This window comes from Littorina saxatilis, linkage group LG11, assembly GCF_037325665.1.
Source record: "Littorina saxatilis isolate snail1 linkage group LG11, US_GU_Lsax_2.0, whole genome shotgun sequence".
Classification (NCBI taxonomy): domain Eukaryota; kingdom Metazoa; phylum Mollusca; class Gastropoda; order Littorinimorpha; family Littorinidae; genus Littorina; species Littorina saxatilis.
In genome coordinates this window covers 18,235,746-18,255,696 of record NC_090255.1, presented here as the reverse complement: position 1 = coordinate 18,255,696, position 19,951 = coordinate 18,235,746, and the positions used below count along the sequence as shown (strand labels likewise).

Here is a 19,951-nt window from a genome sequence, read left to right as displayed (position 1 = left end):
ACAGACAGGCAGGCAGAGAGAGACAGAGAGAGACAGAGAGAGAGAGAGAGAGAGAGAGAGAGAGAGAGAGAGAGAGAGAGAGAGAGAGAGAGAGAGAGAGAGAGAGAGAGAGAGAGAGAGATTCTTCACGTGTCAAGCCATTGAAGTTATACAACTAATACGGAAAATGTATCCGCCCCTCAATCCTTCTGTTCGTTTTGCGATTAAACTAATTAACACACTTGATAATAGGTATTCGGTGACATTTTTTCTGGTATATGTTTATTCGCCTGGATTGATTTCTCGGTAAAAAAATCAGCATATTTTGATGGTCTTTTCAATCAATCAATGAGTCTTATATCGCGCATATTCCGTGGGTACAGTTCTAGGCGCTCTGCAGTGATGCCGTGTGAAATGAAATTTTATACGGCCAGTAGATTGCAGCCATTTCGGCGCATATTTACCTTTCACGGCCTATTATTCCAAGTCACACGGGTATAGGTAGACAATTATTAACTGTGCCTAAGCAATTTTGCCAGAAAAGACCCTTTTGTCAATCGTGGGATCTTTAACGTGCACACCCAATGTAGTGTACATCGTGATGTACAACCTCTATTACACATTTCCAATGGGTTTTGATTTTGTCAATCCTGAATTGAATAAGTACACTCAGGTGTTGGGATAGTCGCTATGTATTTTTACACTTAGTCACATTTTGATATCTAGACAGACGGGCGCAGTGGCGTGGTGGTAAGACGTCGGCCTCCTAATCGGGAGGTCGTGAGTTCGAATCCCGGTCGCTGCCGCCTGGTGGGTTAAGAGTGGAGATTTTTCCGATCTCCCAGGTCAACTTATGTGCAGACCTGCTAGTGACTTAACCCCCTTCGTGTGTACACGCAAGCACAAGACCAAGTGCGCACGGAAAAGATCCTGTAATCCATGTCAGAGTTCGGTGGGTTATAGAAACACAAAAATACCCAGCATGCCTTCCCCGAAATCGGCGTATGGCTGCCTAAATGGCGGGGTAAAAACGGTCATACACGTAAAAATTCCACTCGTGCTAAAAACATGAGTGAACGTGGGAGTCTAAGCCCATGAACGAAGAAGAAGAAGAAAGAAGAAATCTAGACAAAAATTACTTGAGATGACGTTGAACACGATTAAGATTCTTCCAGAAAGGAGTCGAGACAAGTCAACCAACCAATCACTCAACCCACAGTCATCGGTGTCTAAAGCTAGACGTTCTTTACCGTTCTTCTGTAAATTCCTTAGAATCCTAGTTCAGAAATAAATGTACAGGGTGACCCAAAAAAAAAGAGTACCCAAACAAAACGTCATAAATTGAACAAAAATAAAGCAATCTTCATAACATTTATTTACACACACAAGTAGCCTCTGCATGATTTCAACAGAAAATGTTAGCGTTCTAGCTTGTCTTTCAGGAAAGTTAAGCTCATTCTACAGAACATGCTCCAAATGGCCTCCCCCGGATTTAAATCCCCCAGATTTCTATCTTTGGGGGTTCCTGAAAGACAACGTCTACAGGAACAACCCACAGACAATCGCAGAACTCAAGCGAGCCATCACAACAACCATTCGCAGAATCTCGCAACAGGAGTGTGTGCGGGTGATTGATAACTTTGCGCGGCAAGTTCAAGTTTGCCTGAATCGGCGCGGAGGCCATTTGGAGCATGTTCTGTAGAATGAGCATAACTTTCCTGAAAGACAAGCTAGAACGCTAACATTTCTGTGCACATCATGCAGAGGCTACTTGTGTGTGTAAATAAATTTTATGAAGATTGCTTTATTTTTGTTCAATTTATGACGTTTTGTTTGGGTACTCTTTTTTTTGGGTCACCCTGTATATCAGGTAAACAACAATGTCGTCTGCACGGTAACTTATTAGAAAATAAAACGTGAGCTGAATGTTAATAATATTCTATTCTGTATATATATATATATATGTTCTTTTGTAAAGGGCCTAGAGCCATAGGTTAGGCACTTAAAAATGTCCAGTTATTATTTAAGTTATTGAGACATCCCAGTGCACTAAGGGATTTATAGAGCAAATCTATGCGCTTCGTTCAATAATGAATTTTCTCGATTTGCTCTATAAATCCCTTAGTGCACTGGGATTGTTTCAATAACGATATTGTCAGTACCGCCAGAGAAAAAAGAAGATTCAAAACGCACATTTTGCAACGCGCATTTGGATAGGCGTAACTGTGTGGTCAGGTTTGTGTCAGATCTACTTTTGTGTGGGCTGTCTCAAGTGTGTCGTGCTTTCGTCACACGCAAACTCTTGTTTTAATTTCTGTTGGTAAATTCCAGTGTAGCGTTAAGCTAAAAAGTGATGATCTTTCATAGAGACCTCATTTAAACTCGGAGAAAGGACTGTGCTCTTAGTTATTTGCGATTCGAAACCTTCATCGAGCTTCGACAGATTGACTGTGCAGAGTGTTGCCCCTTGCCAAGGTCGACAGTAAGCACATTTTCAAAATAAATGTGGCATGTTTCTCGTGTGGTATCTTCACTCATCGGGGAGTCTGGTACTAAATATGAACGGTAAGAATGCTCTGAACCCTCACGTATTATATCCCCATCGTTTTATCGTTCACATTTGCCCAACATGTTAATTTGCTGAGCGGGATTTATGTCGTCTGCTAGGCTATGGCAATCGAACCACTGCACTGAGTCTCATTTCAAAAACAAAAATTGCTCGTCACGTTGCACTGAGTCTGCACGCATGAGGCAGGCTGGTAATAAGTCTTATAAGTAAGAACGTTCTAAACCCTACACGTTTTCGATTCCGATTGTTCTTGCCTTGAAATAATAATTCGGAAAACATTCATTTACTGAACAGATGCAGTCGTATTTCAGTGTAGTCTACTACTGATAACAGAGTCGACTTTCAAATGCTGGTCTATAGCTGGTACGTTATCGGAATAACACTTGTGTTTTCTGTTAGCTGCTGGGAATTGTATACTAACTCATCATTTGGTAATGTGGATAATAAGCTACATGCCACTAACATGGCATAATTATGAGAGGAATCTTCGCAAGTCGAAACTGAAAAATTAGACACAGCGGGTTCTATTTTTAGATCAGTGGCAACTGTAGCACAGGCACATGCAATCTGTCAAAAAAAACCACTTCTGCTTTAATTGAGAAGCAGGGAATTTATGGTCATTTGGTATTGTGGAGAATATAAGCTACATGTCATTAATTAATTCTGAGGATGAGAGCACAGTCTCGCTTAGGCAAAGGGCGGAAGAATACGCTCTGTGGAAAAGTTAGCGCACTCCAAGAGTGCGCTAACAGTTTTAGCGCATCGCCATTAGCCAATCAACTGGTTCACATTAGTCATGTGACACCAGTACTTACTGACAATTATTATTAGGCCTGAAAAAAAAATAGGTGTGGTTACGGTAACCCGACCTACCCTATTTTTAGGGGCCGACCCCATAACTTTTTATTACATTTGTCAAAAAAAAATAAAAAAAATCGAGTGCACAAAACGCAATGAAAGCGAAAGCGCTCGAGTCGCACACTTATTTCCCTGTCAAGTAGGTTTAATTTGTACACATTAGAAAAAAAAGTTTAAAAAAAAAAAGTGATTGCCTACCTTCCTACCCTAATTTTTTGGCTAGATGTTACCTTAACCACGCCTATTTTTTGGGGGGGCCTTATTAATACCCTAGCCAAGAACAAAGACCAACCTGTTTCACTGACGCTTCCTTCGAGGTCATGAGGTGTTGACGTCACGGAAGTGTCCACAGCCTGTGACGTCATAATCTTCTCTTTGCTGTACATAAGCAGTCCCACAGTGCACAGCGCTAGCCCCGCCCAGTTCCACATGGAGGCCGAGCGCCGCCCTGCCACGTGCAGCAGCACAACAACCAGCACGCGCTTCACGATGTTCAAAATGGCGTGGCTCACCACCGACATGTAACGAAGCACCACATTGGTCGAGACGTAGGAGTAGGTCACGTGACAGACGCCGGAAGCCAATGAAAGCAGGAGAAAATAGTCCTGCGGCTCGTGCGATGAAGCCACTGCAGCGTCAGTGACGACGAAGATCCGCGTGATCAGGACGAGGCCCGCGGTAGCAGCGGCGAAGGCGGCGAGGGCTCGCGGGGGACGGAGCCGACTTCTGCCGGGGCTGTCTCCGTGGTTGAGCTTCAGGGCCACGTTGCGGACGCCCAGCGTGACGTTGGACAGCAGCGCCATCAGCACGGCGCGCGAGATCTGGCTGCTGGACAGCGGGTTGCCCACGTACAGCATGGCGCCCACCACCACCACCACCATGCCCACCACGCCCTCCGCCCCCATCGCCGTCTTCAGCACCAGGCGCTGCAGCAAGGCTGACGTCACGGGCTCCAGCATCTTGATGGCCATGGCTGAGGACGCGAAGGTCAAGGCCAGGCTGGTGTTGGTGGCCCACGTGGCCAGGAAGTGGGACGCCGCCATGACGTAGAACAGCGGACCTCTCAATGACGTCAGCTGGACGGTGGCGCAGCAACACAGCGTCTGGACCAGCGTCAGGCCCAGCGGGATGACGACAGCGGTGATCGACGTCATGTCTGTGACGTAGGGTGCCATGGCCAGCTTGGCCGACTTGTGACAGAGGAAGGAGGCCAGCGTCCACAGGGAGAAGACGGCAAGCGCGGTCAAGGTCGGTAGTGTCGTCATGGTTCCCTGGGGGAGAGAGGAGCAGCACGTGATCAACAGCGAGAACACCATGATACACTGGCTGAGAGAGAGAGAGAGAGAGAGAGAGAGAGAGAGAGAGAGAGAGAGAGAGACAGACAGACAGACAGACAGACAGACAGACAGACAGACAGAGAGACAGAGACACAGACACAGAGACAGAGATATAGGCTCCAAGCCAGCTAGGCCTACCGTGCACCCCCCTCAGGATCCAGCTTCAGTAGGCTAGAGATATTCATTGGGGTCTACTGAACATGTTTTATCAAGTTCGCCACAAAAAACTCATTCCCACTACTACTTATGCCCCTTTGTTTAAGGGTACCCCCTCGAACGATAAAATTTTCTGTGAAATCACAACAATGCACAGCTGCAATGAATGAACAGAGAACCACTTTTTTAAAAATCAAAACAGTTAAGTTGATCATTAATCTTGTAAAAAATACCTATTATAGTGTTCAATGTTTGATAGGTTGGCTGTAGTGATGCTTGATAGGCTCAAACCGTCATTTTCACAGTGCACAAAGCTTGTCAACTTTGATGAGTATAAGGTTTCAACAACTTTGGATTTTCTGTTTCATTTTTTAGAAACTACTATGCCTTTGGATAATTTCAAGCCACATTTGGAATTCCTGAGAGGATTTGTTGCGACACCAGATGAGATATTTCTCCCCTACCCCCTAATCGTAAAATTTTAGGAAAATGTCAAAAAACTATTTTCTTCAAATATTCATTATAACTTCTCACTGTTTTCAAATCAAATAACAAAAGTGATCACATTGACGACCAAAACAGTTCCTTTGTCCATCTTTTAATAGAACAATTTACTACAACATTATTATTTTCTTCTCAAGACTGAAATGTAAAAAATAAAACAAAATGTTCAGGTATAAACATCTATTCTAACTGTTCCCTACATAAAATGCTCATATTTAAGGTAAATTAACATAAGAAAGACAATCTAAGAACTAATGTTTCTTCATGTATGTGTAGAATGTTTGCTCATAAATGCAAATGTCTTATGAATCAATTTCAGCTTCATAGAAATAACATGAAAAAGTCATTGCAAAGAACTCAGCAAACTTTTTCTTTGAAACACACACACACACATAAACAAACACACACACACACACACAAACACACACACAAACACACACACAAACACACACACACACACACACACACACACACACACAATCTTAGACTGTTTTTGGAGCAAGAAAGTCAAGTTCACAGGACAAGTTCGTCCGATTCACAGTCAGATTCAGATTCAAGTGAATCGTCCAGTCCATTTAGGAACAGTGTTGCCTTCTCCTCCTTCTCTGCTTCCTCGTTTACCTCATTGAGCAGGCTATCAATAACTGTCAGTGAGAGAACCAACTCTTCATTTTCTTCAGTCCACAGAGGCTCAAGGATTCCATTCTAACTGTCCCTTACATATAATGCTCTTGCTTCATAGTTTCCATATTAAAGGCACAGTACGCCTCCCGTAAACCATCACAGATACTGTCAGGCTTTTACACACAGTACAAACACCCTTCCATTTGAACGCTCACCAAACGGGAACATCCTAGGTGCCCTACGTAAAGAGCGAGCAATTTTCAAAGAATTTATTTTTGCGTGGTTTATCTTACCCCTGAGCCATCGTGAACCCGTGTGATCCAGTTTCCCTTTTTCACAATGCAGTCGTCAGTTTGTAATTTGAATGGGGCTCGCTGTGAGCTTATCTGCAATAGCACGTTATGTACCTCTGACTTTTCACGAAAAAAACGAATGTGATTCATAAGAACTCTAGCGATGGCTTTTGACTGCCTATAAACCGTCGTCTGCTATGAAAATCACGACCTTGCGTGACCCTGCTTTCGGGCTTTTCAAACTTTCAAAACTTCGAATTGTACTGATCTTGTCTTGATGAAAAAAGAATTTTTATTATTTAAGAATGTTTGTGTAACAAGCTGAGAATTTATTTTTTAGATTTTAAAAGTTAGGTCTAGCGCCAAAACGCACCACGGTCCGAATCATTCTGATAATCATCGCTCCACGACTATCGCCAGTTGAAGGGAAGTAACTCATTTTTGACCTGAGTTCAGGATGGGTCCGATTGAGATGGAGACAATCCGAAAAATTATTTCTTTGAAAATTGCTCGCTCTTTACGTAGGGCACCTAGGATGTTCCCGTTCGGTGAGTGTTCAAATGGAAGCGTGTTTGTACTGTGTGTAAAAGCCTGACAGTATCTGTGATGGTTTACGGGAGGCTTACTGCCCGGGCGTGATTCCCGGTATCATAACAGCCGTCCAGCACCAAAACGAGGCGCCATTGTTGTAGCAGGCCAAGTCCACGAAAATAAATTCTTTGAAAATTTCTCACGCTCGACAGAAAGCAGCCAGGATGTTCCCGTTTGGTGAGCGTTCAAATGGAAGCATGCTTGTACTGTATGTAGACGCTCGGGGAGCTCTGTGATGGTTTACGGGAGGCTTACTGTGCCTTTAAAGATAAATTAACATAAGAAAGACAATCTAAGAAATAATGTTTCTTCTTGTAAGTGCAGAATGTGTGCTCATAAATGCAAATGTCTTATGAATCAATTTCAGCTTTATAGAAATAACATGAACAAGTCATTTCACAGAATTTCAAAGAACAGTGGAAATAAATAAACTGTGGTGCCTCTTCCTCCTTCTCTCCTTCCTTGTGAACCTCATTGAGCATGCAGGCTATCAATAATTATCTATGAGAGAACCAACTCTTCATTTTCTTCAGTCCAAAGAGGCTCAAGGATTCCATTGTTCAGCATCCTTCCATGACCATCAGCGGGGTTGCGAATCTCAAGTGGCAAGTGAGCGCCTTCCATGTGGCTGTCTGGTAGTTGGCCCTTCTTGCATGTTGTTTGAGGCTTTTGTGGAAGGGCAGAAATGGGAGCAATGTGATTTCTCCTAGCCGGCCAGCATAATGCAAGAGAATGAAGAACACGTCGCTCTCTGGGCTCTTTATTTGATGGTCTTTTGATCAACAAATGAGGGTATGACAGTTCCGCCTCAACTTTCACAAAAAGCTGGATATTGTTTTGAGTGAAAACCAGTGCTGGCCCCCCTGCTGAGTCAAACTGCTTCTGCGGAAATGTGGCGAGGTCAATGTTCAGATCCGCTCGAATGACTCCACCTGAGTCACGTTTCTCCACCAGCATCTGGTGGCGTACTGCATCGACACTGTGAAACCGTAGATTGAGCATTTGAACGTCTACAGCACATCCAGCAGCTCTTTGTTCATCTCCCATGATTCACCCATTCTTCTGAACGTTTTCACAAACTTGGGTTTCTGCTGCAGGATTTTGACCGGATACCTTTCCCTTTCCATAGAAGGCGCTGACGGAGTCACAGCCAGTAAAGGCGAAGAGAGACAGCAAGACAGAACAGTGAGGTCGCGTGAGTTCTTCTGCAAGGGTAGCGATGTTGTGCAAACGCAAACGTTTCATATTTGCTTTGCCCGTGTCAAAGAGCAATGTGATTTATCCTAGTTGGCCAGCATAATGCAAGAGAATGAAGAACACGTCGCTGTCTGGGCTCTTTATTTGATGGTCTTGTAGCCTTTGTGAAGGCTCAGGTACTAGGTACCAACACGTTTTCGACAGATCTGCTTGCAAGTCTTTGAGTTCTTGCAAAGACAACAGATTTAGTCTTGAGCACAGATGAGGGGTTCTGGTGACAATTTAATTATTTCTGGAGACAGCATTAAGAGACTGGGTGACTGAGCAGCCTTCTTGTCAAATGACGAAAAGAAGTCGCAATTCATAAGATTTCTGTTGGAGGTTTGGAGCAGGGACGCCATGGCAGACAAACTCAAAGGCACGAATGTTGTTCTGGTCAGCGAGGCCAAGGCAAACACGCTCACGTCATCTGGTGGCATAAAAACAGACAGGGAACTACTGAATGATCTCACATCCAGCCAAAAAGAAACGGACTCAAGAATCATCTTGTACTGTCAATATGGCCTTCAAAAAGGCTACAAGACCATCAAAGTAAAGAGCCCAGACAACGACGTGTTCTTCATTCTCTTGCATTATGCTGGCCAGCTAGGATAAATCACATTGCTTTTTGGGTTAGCAAATAGAAAACGTTTGCTCATTATTGCTGCCCTTGCGACTTCACTGTTCTGTCTTACTTTCTCTCTTCGCCTTTACTGGCTGTGACTCAGTCATCGCCTTTTATGCCACAAAAGCCTCAAACAACATGCAAGAAGGGCCAACTACCAGACAGCCACATGGAAGCGCGCTCACCTGCCACTCCAGAGATTCCCAACCCCACTGATGGTCATGGAAGGATGTTGAACAATGGAATCCTTGAGCCTCTTTGGACTAAAGAAAATGAAGAGTTGGTTCTCTCATAGACAATTATTGATAGCCTGCTCACCGAGGTTCACGAGGAAAGAGAGAAGGAGAAGGAGGCACAACTGTTCCTTAATGGACTGGACGATTCACTTGAATCTGAATCTGACTGTGAATCGGACGAACTTGTCCTGTGAACTTGACTTTCTTGCTTCAAAAACAGTCTAAGATTGTGAGTGTGCATGTGTGTGTGTGTGTGTGTGTGTGTTTGTGTGTGTTTGTGTGTATGTGTGTGGGGGGAATGGGTGTGTGTGTGTGTGTGTTTGTGTGTGTGTGTGTGTGTGTGTGTGTGTGTGTGCCTGTGTCTTTATGTGTGTCTTTGTCTCTGCGTGTCTGTGTCTGTGTCTGTTTGTATGCGTAGAGCGATTCCCAGAATATTACTGACCAAATCTTTATGAAAGTTTGAGATGGTATTTACCCAAGATGGTTTTTTTTTGTTTTGTTTTTTTGTTTGTGTGTTGTTGTTTTGTTGTTGTTGTTGTTGTTTTTGTTGTTGGTGGTGGTGGTGTTGGTGTTGTTGTTCAACGTAACTTACGCTTCTCAGAGCATCTTATGAACGAAGTTTAACAAGACAAAATCAAAGAACCTTTTATATAGACATGTTCAACGGACATTTCTTCGAATGGTGTCACCGTGTGTGTACCTGTGTCTGTGTGTGTTCGTGTTCGTGTGTGTGTGTGTGTGTGTGTGTGTGTGTGTGTGTGTGTGTGTGTGTGTGTTCGTGTTCGTGGTTCTGTGTGTATGTGTGTGTGTGTGTTTGTGGATTTACCACAATATGCGGACCAAATAGGACCAAATGGGGTCGTCCGTCGCTATATCGCAGCAATTTGCGGACATCGGCCAAAAAATGCGACTATTTGCGGACGTCCCCAAATAGGCGGTCTTTGGTCCGCAAATTGCTGCAATATAGTGACGGACGTCCGCAAATTGCTGCACCCCACTAAAAATTAATTTGCAATTTGTCTTCATATTGCTGCGATATAGGTGTGGACAACGAGCCCTGTTTCACACAAATTTCAGATCCATTGTGATATCCATTTTCAGATCATACACAGATTTTACACATTTGCAGAGCATCTCTGTATTTAGTGCCAACTGCTGCCAGCGATGTTATGTCGTTTTTAAACTGCTGTAAAATATTAACCAGATAAAGCACGTCAAAAACAAAAGCAGATTTGCGGAGGAAACTTTATGGCTGTTCGATTAGTGCATAGTTTGTAGTTGCTGTATTATTTTTACCTCCTCATAAAGTGTGTGATACGGGGTAAGGATGAAGTGACTCTTGATTGCATGCAAACACGCTACAAACATCCTAAAAATGCATTGTTTTGTTCGAGGTTAAGATAGTCGTTGACGAATTGCATCCCTCTTTATGATCTACCAACGTGTTAGATAATCACATAAGTAAACAAGGTGTCGTTAACTGCAACGTGTGTGTACTACATGTACATACATGAACTAGATTGTTTTCTCTTTTTTGTGTATATTACCACCGTTATTCTCAACAGAGCCAGTAAAGAACTTTGTTTGTTAGTTTGTTTCTCTGTTTGTTTCTCTGTCTACGGATTAGACTTGTTTCCCTGGTACTCTGGGGTCAATGTGTGTGTGTGTCCTTGTAAAATAAAGTTCAGTGCAGTTCAGTTCAGCTCGCGGCGAGAATTGCCTAAGAAACGCTAATTCCTCGCCACACTCGCCAAATCTAGCGTCTAAGAAACGGAGGACTGGCAGTACAAAAGCAGTACTAAACATTGAAAGGAGGAAGGCCCAGCGACTGTGCTCTCTCTGCCTGCTTCTGTGGATTAGGTCAGCACGTTTTTCGCGTGGAATTGCGTTAAGTTACCGCACACACGTAGGCAGTCTCCAGTTATACGGCAAATAGCAGATCGTTATCATACACACACACACATACACAACTACACAAGAGGTGTCTTCTTATTCCTAGCCGAAGGAAAGCAAGTTATAGTGCACACTGTTCAGTTCACCACTCCTTGCACGCATATGAAAGCAGCTGTGCGGGTTTGTTGCTCAGGTTTAAGGAGTTTAACATGCAGGTTTCATGTTGTGAGTAAGTGCCCTACATTCTATTCGACGGATGACTGATTTTGTGTAGTTTATTAAAGTATAATACTTGTGAAAGTACCCCCTCCTTACCATACCTCTTTCAACCGATACCCCCATCCCTTCGCCCCGTCACAACCCCCTCCCCCATCTTAAACTTGTTTGACGAGTTCGGGGTATACTGCATAGAACATTGCTCTAAGAAATAACATCCTGTTTATTTTACTAATTTGAATGGCGATAATAATTTAAGACCCCCCCCCTCCCATGGATGACCTACTTTCCCGTCCTTGCCATTCGCTCAAGAAGCAGGTAAGGTGTTTCTATAACATAACAGACGACTCTGTGACATTGGTGTCTCGAAACAGGGTCGATGGAGGTTTCAGAAATGTTTACTTACTGCAAGTGGAGGAGAGGCCCCTAATATGGATGTCTTTAGCTTCACGCTGATAACTAGCTTGTAATCTTGCGAAGAAGTTTAATATAGTGTTTGGTAGTTTTACTCTTTTTAGCTAGCCTTTAGGCCTAATTGGAGCAAACTAGGTTTGATAGAAATTGATCCAAAAATGAATACAGAAACATTCACAACTGGTCCTTATCAAGCGCCCATGCTCCTAATGTGGACCAGTAAAGAGGCTAATCACTGTAAAAAGGCTCCTATACTTCAAAATAGCATGATACTTTTTCTTCAGCATTCCAGAAATTCTGGTGACGTGTGAGCTCGTTTGCCCATTTGGGTTCCCCATAGTCAGCTTCACTCCGCTTTCGTTGGGTATAGGCATGCTGGGTATTTTCGTGTTTCCATAACCCACCGAACTCCGACATGGATTACAGGATCTGTTCCGTGCGCACTTGGTCTTGTGCTTGCGTGTACACACGAAGGGGCAGGTCTGCACATAAGTTGACATGGGAGATCGGAAAAATCTTCACTCTTAACCCACCAGGCGGCAGCGACCGAGATTCGAACTGACGACCCCCCGATTAGGAGGCCGACGTCTTACTGATGCGCCACTTCGCCCGAATGATACAACTTAGTGAGCAAGTCAGACTGATTAAAAAAGGCTTCACATTTATCTGTTTCGGTTCGACGAGAAAATTATTTGAAGCACAAGAGGACACTAAAGAAACATATCAAAATACAAAGAGAAAATAAAAGAAATGTCCGTCGGTCCGTCCGTCCTTCTGTGTGTGTGTGTGTGTGTGTGTGTGTGTGTGTGTGTGTGCCTCTCTCTCTCTCTCTCTTTCTCTCTCTCTCTTCCTCTCTGTCTGTCTGTCCGTATGTCTGTTTATCTCTCTCTCTCTCTCTCTCTCTCTCTCTCTCTCTCTCTCTCTCTCTCTCTCTCTCTCTCTCTCTCTCTCTCTCTCTGTACATACTTTGCAAGAGATTGCCGGCGAAGGTTACCCGAAGTTGTCACTCAGCGCTTTTTCAAGAGGCAATTGTTAAAGCAAGCTTTGTCATGAAAGACTGATGGAAAGGGCTTTCAAGTCCACGAGGAGAGAGCAGCAGACACAACAATTGCATTCCGACTTGTAAAGCATCCTACTTCATAGGTCACACATCATTACGTCCGGCTGAGTTGGCCACCGTCGTCAGCTGGATAGTTTATGTTATTCTACATACGTGAGAGAGACACTCGTGATATAATAATCGTTCAAATCACACGTGTACATCATGTAAATGAGGTCATATCAAGCAAGTCTGGCAGGGACCTGTTTTCCACTGCTTATGATGCCAGAGTCACCGAGACGAACGTCATTATAGAAAAAAAAATTGCGCTCGCTAATTACCCTCGATGAATTTTTAGAACTAACACCTCACGCCACACTTTCAGAGTGACGTTTCTTTACTTTGACGTAATATATTGCACGAGGCTTTAGAAGAGATCGAGGTTCCAAAACAAGCGTCTTCAATATAGCTGCCTCGACTGCAGGAAATGTTCAGTAAAATACACGTAAGTACAGTGTGTAGGATAAACAGAATACTACATGGCTTGCTGTGTCGTACCAGATTTACACTCGTTGCTTTTTCAAATAATGAACAGCTCGCTTTCGCTCGCAGTTCAATATTTAAAAAAAAACTCGTGTAAATTTGGTACGACACAGCAAGCCATGTAGTATTCTCTATGTCTCTGTGTTCCCGTCAAACCAACTGAGCTACACCCGTTTGTTCTTTTAAACAAAGGTGGTTAATTTATATTCAGAATTCATTCTTATCATACTGACATAATACAGTTCACTTTTGTTTTAATTTGCCAAGTTGTACCTGTTACTCATTTTCGTAAATGTTATGTCATAATGATAAGCGCACCAGCACATTGTGTGTAAAAAATGTTAGTGTCTCGGATGTTTAGTTTTTTGTCCATTTGAACTAAGTTATTAACAAGTCGCGTAAGGCGAAATTACTACATTTAGTCAAGCTGTGGAACTCACAGCATGAAATTGAACGTAGTCCGCCGCTAGTGAAAAGGCAGTGAAAGTGACGAGCCTGTTTGGCGCGGTAGCGGTTGCGCTGTGCTTCATAGCACGCTTTACTGTACCTCTCTTCGTTTTAACTTTCTGAGCGTGTTTTTAATCCAAACATATCATATCTATATGTTTTTGGAATCAGGAACCGACAAGGAATAAGACAAGGTTGTCGCCAGCAAGACTGAGACTGGTCTTTTTTGCACAGAATCAAATGACGACATTTATAACAAATGACGTCATTATCAAGATTGGTACACAACGTATTATTGTGCATAATTTCTTTGTGATCCGTTGTGTTTTCGTAAAGATACAGTGTATTTAGTCATGTAAGCGAGAGACACTGGCCTAAAAAATGGCGGCAAAAAGCACATTTTCAGAGAAGGATTTTCGATCCTACATCAAAATAAGAACGGCACTTGGTAAAACGGCCGGTGACATACTTGAAGAGCTGAGAACTGTAAGCCCAGGCACAGCACCATCTCGCGCGACAGTTTTTCGGTGGGCAAAGCATTTCTCAACAGGGAAAACGTCTGTGGAAGATGCAAGGGGAAAAGTGAAGAAACCACCTGTAACCGACAATAAAATGGTGTCCCATGTGCAACGGTTAGTTCATGAAGATCCCCGAGTGAGCAGTCATTTTATCGCCGAAACACTGGACATTTCGTCGTCGTCTGTCTTGAGAGTTTTAAAACACAAACTTGGATACACAAAGGTGTGCGCGCGATGGGTACCACATTTCCTCACTGAAGAGAACAAGAGGTGTAGGGTTACGTTTGCCCAACGGCTACTCAAGATATACGACGGATGTGATCAAAAACGCTTGGATGAGATCGTGACTGGAGACGAAACTTGGGTGTACTTCTTTGAGCCAAAAAGAAAAGCTCAAAACAAAGCATGGATAAAAAAAAAAGGTGCCAATGCCCCTCGGATCGTGCGAAAAAGTCGCTCCGGCAAGAAGGTTTTATACACAATATTTTATAACACAAAGGGCGTCATTTTTCAAAAACCACGCGAAAAAGGCAGAAGCATCACTGGGGTGTACTACAAGGAAAAAGTTCTTGCTGGCATCGTTCGTTACTACAAGAGAGCCAGACCAACTACAGGATTGAAAGGGATCAAATTACTTCATGATAACGCACCTGCTCACAAATCCAAGGTGGTGAAAGAGTACCTGGAGGAAGAAAACTTTGAAACTTTGCCACATCCTCCCTACTCTCCTGATCTTGCACCCTGTGACTTTTTTTTGTTTCCTCATCTGAAAAGACAATTGGCTGGGCGTCGATTTGACAGTCGATTAGCCCTCGGATCGGCTGTTTTCCAGTGTCTGAACCAGGTGCCAAAAAACGACTTCAAACGGTCATTTCTTGACTGGGTCCAACGACTTAAACAGTGTGTAGCCGCTAAGGGAGAATACTTCGAGGGTTTGAAATAAAAAACAACTGCATCATCTAAAGATTTCCCGGTTTTTGAGACCAGTCTCAGTCTTGGTGACGACAACCTTGTAAAAGTGTTTTTAAATTGATTTCAAAATTTTTATTTTGATCATAATTTTAATTTTTTTAAATTTTCAGAGCTTGTTTTTAATCTAAATATAACATATTTATATGTTTTTGGAATCAGAAAATGATGAAAAATAAGATGAACGTAAATTTGGATAGTTTTATAAAAACAATATTTTTTTTTACAATTTTCAGATTTTTAATAACCAAAGTCATCAATTAATTTTTAAGCCACCAAGCTGAAATGCAATACCGAAGTCCGGCCTTCGTCGAAGATTGCTTGGCCAAAATTTCAATCAATTTGATTGAAAAATGAGGGTGTGACAGTGCCGCCTCAACTTTTACAAAAAGCCGGATATGACGTCATCAAAGACATTTATCGAAAAAATGAAAAAAACGTCCGGGGATATCATACCCAGGAACTCTCATGTCAAATTTCATAAAGATCGGTCCAGTAGTTTACTCTGAATCGCTCTACACACACACACACACACACACACACACACACACACACACACACACACACATACACCATGACCCTCGTCTCGATTCCCCCTCTATGTTAAAACATTTAGTCAAAACTTGACTAAATGTAAAAATGAACGGCAGAACACAGCAACTGACGTAGATTTGGATCGTGGGTGGCACTCGAACTTCCCAGTAGTAGTATAGTAAGGGGGATCTCATGCCTTTTTGAGGACGCCATCTTGAGGACGCATCTTGAGGACGCAATCTTAAAACGTCTTGAAACATCTTACGTTTTGAGACCATGTCTTGGAACGTCTTGGAACGTTTTACATCTTCGTCTTCGTTCACATCTTTGTCTTAACACCATCTTGAAACGTCTTACGTCTTGAGACCATGTCTTAGAACATCTTGAAACGTCTTGAAACGTCTTACGTTCAAATCTTCGTCTTGACGCCATCTTGAAACGTCTTACGTCTCCATCTTTGTTTAAATCTTCGTCTTGAAACGTCTAACGTCTTGAGTTTTGTTTAAATCTTCGTCTTGACACCATCTTGAAACGTCTTACGTCACCATCTTCGTCTTATAACATCTTACAGTCTAATCTTTGTCTTGACGCCATCTTGAAACGTCTTACGTCTCCATCTCTGTCTTGACGCCATTTTGAAACGTCTTACGTCTTTATCTTTGTACAGATTGCGCAATCTTTGCCTCTAGCTCTCATTTTCTTTGTTTTTAAAATTATTTATTTCGTTGTCGAGGGTATAAAATAAGGAACCTAAGGAAGTGTATGTCGACTTACAGCAATGGATCCACGATGGAAACATCCTTTTACCTGTGTCTTGACGCCGTCTTGAAACGTCTTACGTTTCCGTCTTGAACCATCCCTTAACCTGTGTCTTACGTCTCCATCTTCGTATACCATTTTGTCTTTGTCATTATCATGTACACAGTTTTGTCTTTCCACTGACCACACCATACACTCAGAGGATAGCTGGTGGTGGTGGTGGTGGGAGGGTGCGGGGTCGATTGCATCAGACGATTAGTACACAAGGTGTTCTACATATGACAGGTCGGCATAAACTGGTCATCAAGCCATGATGCAAGACTTATTGTTGAATAAGAAGTTCCAACTGATTGTGCATACACCAACAACTGTAGTGGCACAAGCTGATGACAGATTTAAAGCTCTAAGCCTAGGAGATAATGAATGAGGTGGGGGACAGCAAAACGAAATAAACCACACATGGAAAGAGTGGAAGGTTGCTTGGGTCGATTGCATCAGGCTATACGGGTACATAGGGTATCAAACTTATGACAGTTCGGGGTGCAAGCTGTAATTATCAAATACTCACAGAGATCAAACGTTCAGAGAGAGAGAGAGAGAGAGAGAGAGAGAGAGAGAGAGAGAGAGAGAGAGAGAGTGTGAGAGAGAGAGAGAGAGAGAGAAAGAGAGAGAGAGAGGAGTTGACAGTGGATTATTACTTTACAGGCCGTTGGCCCCTGGAAAGGGGTAATATAATTATGCAGTGACAACTTTACCTAAAGCTTGCAGCGTGGAAAAACACCATTATGGTGTAATGAATAAGACCGGTACATATAGCTGCATTCTGCTCCTGTTATAGCACACGGCGGGTACAACGTGTCCCCAATGTGCAGCAGAGCCGAACGACACAAGGGTCCGGGTAGGATTGTACAGGTCACCATGGCCTGCCTTTAATGACAGCCAGTGTTGTGTAGAATTCTTTTCTCTGGGCCTCAGTGTATCTGTCATCATGGCCTGCCTTTAATGACAGCCAGTGTTGTGTAGAATTCTTTTCTCTGGGCCTCAGTGTATCTGTCATCATGGCCTGCCTTTTATGACAGCCGGTGTTGTGTAGACTTCTTTGTTCTAAGCCTCAGTGTATCTGTCATCATAGATTACCTTTTCGCCCACCAGTGTTGTGCAGACTTGTTTACTCTGAGCGCCAACCTACCTGTCCTACCCCTGTTGTTATTCAACCACCCCCCACACACACACACACATACACACACACATACATACACACACACCTTGGATTATCTCTTTTATAAACAGAGAGATTGCGAGAGACATAGATTGATAGACAGACAGACAGAGACAGTCAGTCAGCGAGACATTGAGACAGACAGTGAAACAGAAAGGGGGGGGGAGATCGAGAGAGACAAAGACAGAGACGGTTGGATAGTTATTTTTGTTTAACGTCCCTTTAACCGTTATGGCGATACCGGACTGGGACAGAGGCAGACAGACAGACAGATAGAGGTACACAAATAGAAACGTAAAGAGAGAGAGACCCAGTTTCTGTTCTGCGTAAATGTTTCAGTTTTCAAAACCATATATAATTGGATATCTGCCGAGTAAGGTTCTCGGCTGAGTTCATCGCGATCTGGATGTGCAGTTACATGAGACGAACAAGAGTCCGGGTAAGCTTGCTCCTTTCAAAAAGGCAAGCCTGTTTTCACGGCCTGTGTTTGCTTCGAACGTCAGCGTACTCGTGATTATAGCAAGTCAGTCGTGACTCAATTAACCGGGTACAGAAATGTGAAAGACAGCAGCTTTTGTCCGCGACGTAAACGTATCAACTTATGCTCAACCCCCAATCTCTCTCTGTCTCTCTGTCACTCTCGCTCTCTGTCTGTCTCTCTCTCTCTCGCTCGCTCTCTCTCTTTCTGTCTCTCTCTCTCCCCTCCTCTCTCTCTCTTACTCTCTCTCTCCCCCCTCTCTCTCTCCCCCCCTCTCTCTCTCTCACTCTCCCCCTCTCTCTCACTTTCCCCCTCCCTCCCTCCCTCCCTCCCTCTCTCCCTCCCTATCTCTTACTCGCTAACACCATAAATATTATATATGTATTCTAAAACTGATTTTTGTTTTGATGTACAATTTTCATTCAATTTTCTTTTCATGTTTGCTTGCTTTTCATTTAAACTGTACCCTCCCCAATCACATAATTCACCTCCCCCACCTTTTAAACGGAGACAGACAGTATTCCACAGATTTGAACAGGAAAATTGTTTCCACCGTACACTCGTTCATTAAACGTTCAGGCCGCTTTGGGTAAAACAGAATAAATGCTCTACAAGCCGGACAGCAACTTTAACTTCTGCACATCTCCTACCCATCCCTCTTCTTTTATTCATCTTCTTTCCCTCCTTCCTTCCTTTACTGTCTTTCTTTATCATCATTATGCAACGTTCATTACGTTATTAATAGATTTGGTTTATTGAGACAAATTTTTCAGCCGTTACCGCCTTATGTTGTACTGTCATGCAGGAACACCACTATAAGCTTCTAGCTTGTTGCTGTTTCTGTGAACTTTGTATACATGTCATGATTGTAACCTTTGTTAAAATAAACTTATGTTTAAACCAAATAAAAAAATAAAAAAATAAAAAGGTTGCTTATAAGAGATATGAGTCACTTCAAAAACCCATTTCAGTAGTAATAATACTGTTCAAATCCATATGATTTGTAATGCTTACATGATACCGGAAACATCACGCAGATTAAATGCAAGCTAAACCGTGTTACTATTTTTTAACCCAGACTACAGACAGGAAAAGTCCATAATTATATAAGTCAGGGCTTGTTGTAAACAAACTGTACAATTATGTAGGTAAGGCAACACCAAGCGGAACCTCCCTGCTCAACCAGTTACACCAAATCATCTTTAAAGTTTGATGTTAATTGGGCAATGTCGACTTCGCAAAATCTATACTTCACAACGCTTAAGCACTGAAATTTCGGTAAAAAAAGACATCGTAAAGTCTTCCCGAAGTTAACTTCGAGCGAAAAGCACAAGCCACTGTTCATTACCGCTGGAATTAACCACAGAACCACATTACTACGCCGTAAACCTCAATCAAAGGAGTGTAGTCATTGTCTAATGAGCACTCAATTCTACAATGCGAGTACTCTAGTACTTCATGGACCCTGTGCTTTCACGATAACTCCTGACGGAGACATTTCCTGAACTGTTCGCCTCAGGGATAAACAATGACAATCCATGTAATTGTTGTCGCCGTGGATCCTTCACAAAATGCCCACCATCCAGTTCGATTGATTGTACCACATAAAGCGAGCACCGACAAACCGCATTGACGGAAAAGTCAATTGTCTGTTGCTGTGTGTGTGTGTGTGTGTGTGTGTGTGTGTGTGTGTGTGTGTGTGTGTGTGTGTGTGTGTGTGCGTGTGCGTGTGTGTGTATGTGTGTGTGTGTGTGTTTGTGGATTTCCAGCCATATGCGGACCAAATGGGACCAAATGGGGTCGTCCATCGCTATATCGCAGCAATTTGCGGACATCGGCCGAAAAATGCGACTATCTGCGGACGTCCTCAAATAGGCGGTCTTTGGTCCACAAATTGCTGCAATATAGTGACGG

The 19,951-nt window shown here is 43.0% G+C and overlaps 1 protein-coding gene across 3 annotated transcripts in view; it reads right to left on the bottom strand.

Annotated features, from left to right (window-relative positions):
• LOC138979919 (uncharacterized) overlaps positions 1–19,951 on the bottom strand; it is a 138,856-nt gene that overhangs the window by 27,132 nt on the left and 91,773 nt on the right. For all 3 annotated transcript variants that reach the window (XM_070352693.1, XM_070352695.1, XM_070352694.1), the window contains one exon: positions 3,699–4,677. In XM_070352693.1, coding sequence (XP_070208794.1) covers positions 3,699–4,677 — 979 coding nt within the window. The remainder of the gene's footprint in view (positions 1–3,698; positions 4,678–19,951) is intronic.